At 37.1% G+C, this 6,388-nt stretch overlaps 1 protein-coding gene across 1 annotated transcript; it reads left to right on the top strand.

The window, feature by feature from the left end:
- Window positions 1–1,393: 1,393 nt before the first annotated feature.
- LOC107548984 (uncharacterized) lies at window positions 1,394–5,585 on the top strand. The gene is given in 5 exon segments (XM_071582276.1): window positions 1,394–1,529; window positions 2,768–3,243; window positions 3,461–5,139; window positions 5,141–5,209; window positions 5,212–5,585. Coding segments are annotated over 5 exon segments (2,673 nt in total). The 5' UTR covers window positions 1,394–1,395; the 3' UTR covers window positions 5,527–5,585.
- Window positions 5,586–6,388: the final 803 nt, after the last annotated feature.

The following is a 6,388-nucleotide window of genomic DNA, read 5'->3' as shown; positions in this document are numbered from 1 at the left end:
AAGACAAAAGCTGCATGTTTGTAAGAAACAAATCCATTGTTAAGATGTTTTTAACTTCAAATCGTTGCTCAGAGCTAAAATATGAGTCATCTGGTCTGAATCAGGAGAGAAATCTGTACAGATTTCTTTTCGCTGAAGGAAGCATATGGATTATGGACTCTAGTCAGAAGCAAAGGTTTGAAGTTAAAATCTTCTTAGTGATGGATTTGTTTCTTACAAACACGCAGCATTTGGCTTCATAAGGCATTAACTGATGGACTGGAGTGCTGTGGGTTACTTGTGGATTATTGTGATGTTTTTATCAGCTCTCATTCTGACGGCACCCATTCACTGCAGAGCATCCATTGCTGAGACACTGATGCAATGCTACATTTCTCCAAATCTGATGAAGAAACAAACTCATCATTTTCATTTTTGGGTGAACTGTTCCGTTAAAGGAATTACTTGTTTGTGGCTATTTATACTCACAACTGTACGCCTAGTCCGTATACTGATTGTACATTTATAACATACTTTAACCTGTAACTGTTGCAAACATCATGCTCTAGTGGCACGGTGGCTATATTGAGCACAACACTGTAAAACACTGTACTTGATCCTTCCATCCAAATTAAAAGGAATCAAATAAAACCCACTTTTAATGATCAACTGTGTCATGTACTACCTAAATGCTGTGTATTAATTATCAGCTCCATCATCAGCGCTCATCATGATAAAACTCATTTTCATTTTGAAATCTGACACCACTTTAATCATTATCTACAAGGGTGACAAAACAGCATGTTCAGGTCAAGAGCCCTGGTTACACGGGCCAGTTTAGTTACAATTGACATTTATAAGAGCTGCTTCTGATTCCAGATGCTTATTTTGACAGAGAACAGCCAGACGGGTGAGCAAGCTTTTTTTTTTTTTTTTAATTAATAATTTATGCACAGGAATACACTTTTGTTATGTTGACAGGACAGCAGTAGTGGATGCAGTGCGCTCATGAAATTACAATTAATATAGCTAGGAATAAACAAAATGTTATTGCTTTTAAACATAGCATGAAAGTACAAATCAGTAATGCTATTTTAGAATTAATCACGGAAGCAATTTCATGTGGTATTGTTTTTGCCTGATAAGTGATGATTCCCTGCTGAATGCATTATATGATGTGCACATGTTACAAATAGCATTTTTTGTCTGCATTTGTTTTGTTCTGTGTTTATATTTAATTGCCTGTCCTGGTTAAATGAAAAAGCTTAATCAAATGCATGCTCCTCAATGAGCTATTGTAAACAAATGCATATTTTATGGTTAGTTTATGCAAAGGAACATTGCAATCTTGTTAAATCCAATCCCCTTCATCCACTGACAGCCTCATCTCTGCTTACAGCAGGAGTCTCTACAATAATGGGGAAAAAAACTGCAGAGGTGTTAGTATGTGGCGCTTCAATTATGAAGGATGTCTGGGAAATCAGACTGAGGGAGTATCGACAGAAATGGCAGCTGGAAGAGGAGAGGATGCGGAAGAGTGCTCTGGAAAGGTGAGGACCTGCCGAACCTCTCATTTTCTTGCATTTGTCAATCAGAAAAACTCTTTATAATGGCCAACTCGGTATTTACAATACAACAGTGTGGCTCAAAAAATGTCCTTAAATTAAATTATTAAAAATTAAAAATGTATTTGAGGCATTTGCAGTTCTCTAAAAGCAGCCCTGTAAGGCAAAAAAAAAGAAAAGAAAAAATAAAGTAAAAATGAATTTTTTTTTACATTTTATAAAAATATATATACATTTTATTTAAAATATATGTCAAATTATATAAATAAATGGCCCAAATATATATTTGCTAAAAATTATGTTAATAGATTTTCTACCAAAATATTTTTTGGCAATTTTTTGTATATTTTTGAAAATATAAATGTATGTATTTAAAGCATTTAAAAATAGATTTGCCCTATATATTTCAATCCCAGAAAATACATTCTCATATATGAAGAAAAACTTTATTTGTTGTCTTTAACACATGTGAACATATAATGCATTTTAAAAAAAGAAAGCATTACAAGGTTAAAAAAACTATGCTACTGTAAGATTAGAAATTCTTATATTTTCTTGCCCCTGAAATACATTTAAAATATATTTTGATGTGTGAAGGTTGAAACTAAATATATTTTCTATTTAAAAAATATAGTTAATTGAGCTTCACTGTTTCACAACATATATTTAGCATTTATTTAAAATAGATTTTAAATAAATCTAAATACATAGATTTTAAATAAATCAATTTTGGCCACATAAAATATATGGTAAATATATGATGTAAATATTTGTAACAAATTCCATTCCATAAAGTTTTGTAATATTCATGAATATGCTATTGCTGTACTTACACCATGTCATAATTACTGTAATTATTAGTTTCACTCATAATTACAAGCTGCTCATCGATGCATTTTGAGCGTTGCCATAAAAAAATCATCATTTCTGAAGAAGACAAGAACAGTTCTCTGAGTCATATCATAATTACAGTAACTCTAATATTGCATGAATGCAGTTTGATCCCAACTGCCTCTCTGTCTATTCTGTTTGCACATAATAAGGCCATTCAGAACGATAATGAGCTTGTGGTCGCTTCAACTTTAATTGCCTAAATTGTGTAAATATTAATTTTAATAACTGCAGCCATCTTTAATTAATCTGTTAAAACAAAAGAGGCACACATTTCATAACTAATGAGAAGTCTTTTCATCTGTTGTCCGTGCCAATTTAACTTTTCATAAAATCAATCAGGATTGGCAGGCGCGCATGTCCTCCAAGATAAAACCCCCTAAAAGACTGGAGAAAAAAGCAAAGCTTCTTGAAGAATCGACTCTTGATGCGCACAAAGTTAAAAAGACGCATCTTGGCAGGCCACAAGGCTTCCAGAGCAGTCGGATTCAGAGGAAGTTGGGCTCGACAAAAACAACCAAAGCCAATAAACTGGCCCTGTTATGTCACCTCAGTGAAAGCTGCCTGGGGTTGATGGTGTGGGCGAAGTCTTGGAAGTTCTCGCAGCCTTTGCCGCAATCTAAAGAAATTCCCTGTGCATTCGACTGGGGGCAATCATGGAAGTTTCTCAGTTTTCAGCCAAGCACTGATGGAAAACCCTGGTTTGACCTTGGGTTTGATGCAAGCAGCAATATGAGCTCCAATGACACGTTTCTATGGGAGAAATTCAGCAAAGCTTTAGACTCTGAACACATTCAACAAGACTTAAGCCTGTGTTATACTTTCCGCATGAGCAATTGCTTTGCTTATAGCTTTTGTAGCCTACTGACAAAAATATATGGACAAGTACGCGCGGTCACCAAAAATGAGAGGCACGCGGATGTCCGCGCGGAGCCTCCGCACACACTCTCCGATGACAATTTTTACGTCATGCGTACCATAGCGGACACTAGCGGACTCGCGCATGCAGGTAACTCAGGCTTTAGTCACTCCAGAATGGGAAAAGTCTCGGATATTCAATCAGAAAAGAAAAGAGTGTCATGAAAACACAAACAAAAGTGATTGCAACAAATTTACCATCATGCAGGGGGATCGAAATGAGGAAAGTGCATCAGACTGGAATAAGTCCTGGAAGTCAACGAAGCCTGTAAAAGAAGATGTTAAGTCTGATTTAATTCAGCCCACAGCTAATGAGGGAAAACAACCTGAATTATCATGGAATCATTCTTGGATGCACTTTAAGAAGCAGCTTCATGTGAAGTCTACAACTACAAATAATTCAGGTTGGAGTGAATCTTGGAGAGTTGCAAAAACCACATCAGAGAAGGAGATGAAATCAATCCAGTCTCAAGCGATGGCGCCTGAGGAGCTGCAACCCGACATCTGCAACGTGATAATGAATGTGTCTAGAGAGATGAAGCACGTAATTCCATGGAGCTTTCAGTTCAGTGGGAGGGATGCACAGCTGTCAGAGTGGGAAAAATCATGGACGACCATAAATAATTTGTCGGAGTATAAAGAAGAGATAAATAAAGAGGTGGAAGTGAAGGTTGAATCATTGAAACCACACGACCAACAAAGTGAACATGTCAAATTTGACATACTTGCTTTGCCAAAAAGCCAGAAGCGGCAAGAGGGGTGTCACTTCTCACAGCAATTGGACTGGAAGGATTCTTGGAAGATGCTGAAACACCAGCGTAGAGAAGAAAGAGCCTTGAGGAACCAGAGACGTCCACCTTTGCAGTTCTCACAAACTCTCACCGAATGGACCGATTCTTGGAGGTTCACCAACTTTACTCTCAAACAAGACGGCGGTTTATGGCTGCAGGGTTGGCCCACCAGTGCTCAACCCTGACCTATTAGAAGAGTACGAGAAAATGAAGATACCCCGCATAATGGACCAGCTGGGGTTCGAGCCTGGGCCGAGTCCTGGAGGTCTACGAGAAGTCAGCATTTTCTGGAAAGACAGGTGGCAGGTGCATCAATTGAGCCGGTATGTCAACATACGTATGCAAGATACATGGCATGATCCTGGGAACAGTCGTGGATGTCATCAACTCATCTGCGCCATCATGATAGACCCTCCATGACTGCATGGACTGATTCTTGGAGAATCTTCTCCACCTTAGAGGATCTTCTGCCTGAACATACGTGGTTTGAGAAATCGATGGAAATCAAAGGCAGAAAGGAACTTTGCAGGGCATTGAATGCATTTAGCTGATCATTTGATTCTCAAACCTTCAAAGAACGATATCCTGCAAATGAGTGTAATGACTCATGGAGGGTTAAGAAGAGGTTTGATGGTCCTGGACTTGCTGATCTTATGAAAAAAGAAGTGCTAGATTTGGATAATTCTTGGTTGTTCACCAGCACAGAGTTTTATCAAAGTCAAGGTTAATGTTATTTCAATTTTCACCTGACGTCTGATGTCAAGAGCCATGCGACGCTCAAATCAGTCCAGATCGAGAGCAGGTCAGAGTGGGGTCGATCGTGGAAAATGTCAAACCCACAACCACCAAAGAACATGGAGAACGCCTCGTGGGTTGATGCAAAGCCGAAGTCATTCAATGCACAAGACCTGATTCTTTGGTCCAAACACAAACGCATCTATAATTTACCTTCTGCTTCGCTCAAAGACTTGAAGCTGAAAATCAGTTCTAACTACCAAGTCCTGGAGGTTCATGAAGATAGACCTTGACTCAAAGCACGGGAAGGATGAGGATGAATCTGTGATTATGACACTCCAAAGATAAGAAAGCAAATGTACTCGGATAGAGATCAACAGAAACCACAACAGAAGCGATGGAGTGATGCATGCAAAATGGCGAAGATACAACCAAAACCAAATCGTAATGTTAAATCCAAATCTGGCAATGTGGAAGATGAAGAAATGTTAGCAGAATGGAAGGAATCTGGGAAATTCTCGAGTAATTTAAAAACTCATGAGCCTGCAATGGTGTCTGCATCTCTGAGCAGTTGGAAAAACTCTTGGAAGTTTCTCCTTGATCCGAATGTACCAATGAACGGCCCAAAAACTAGCAAGAGTTGGTAAGGATTACAGACTTTGCAGGTCAGGTGTCAAGAGTATGTCTTTCATTTAAAATAAATGACAAGTGGTGTTTTTAACACTTCTACAGGATTCAACTCAGAATAAAGCTGTGTGTCCTGTGCAGACAATTACTCATCATCTTATCTATTGTGTCCAAGTACAACAAACCATAACAACATATCATTATTTTTGATGCAGTCACGCTGACAGCTGAGAACTGCGGCTCTAGTTTAACAGTTTCAAGGCACATCATTTATTCTTTTTCAAGTCATTGCACACGGAGTGCATGCGGTTCAGCCTTTCCTAACAAAAACACGAATGCAATTGTTTAACTCTAGTACAAGTGTAATAAATTGGACGGAGTACAACAGCAATTCTGTTGCATGATCACATACAGAACTGCACCATTGTAAATTGCAGTAATACAGCATGCAAATGACCTCGTTTGTATGGCAAAAATACTGCATACTGCATAATCAGATGAGAAGTGTACTTTGCAGAAAATATTAAAATAATATATAATATTATATATAATAAAATAATATATAAATGATTTTATGTAATAAATGTTTGATATATTTAAACAATTTACACACACACACACACACACACACACACATATATATTATATATATATATCAATTTTTAAAAATCTAATATATACAATTTTATATATATATATATAATTAAAAATATCAAAAAAATATATAATTCATTGGTGATTTTCTGATATATTTATCCAAGTCACTTCTCAGAATTTTTATAGAAAATATTGGCATGCTTCTTTTTACTCTAGATCTTAATAGATCATAATAGATCACCATATAGTATAAACGGCACTGATGCAGGCTGTTTAATTCATTGT

This window comes from Sinocyclocheilus grahami, unplaced genomic scaffold (genome assembly GCF_001515645.1).
Source record: "Sinocyclocheilus grahami isolate Dianchi unplaced genomic scaffold, SAMN03320097.WGS_v1.1 scaffold359.1, whole genome shotgun sequence".
NCBI lineage: Eukaryota > Metazoa > Chordata > Actinopteri > Cypriniformes > Cyprinidae > Sinocyclocheilus > Sinocyclocheilus grahami.
Note: the sequence above shows the minus strand (reverse complement) of the source record. Positions and strands in the feature narration are given on the sequence as shown.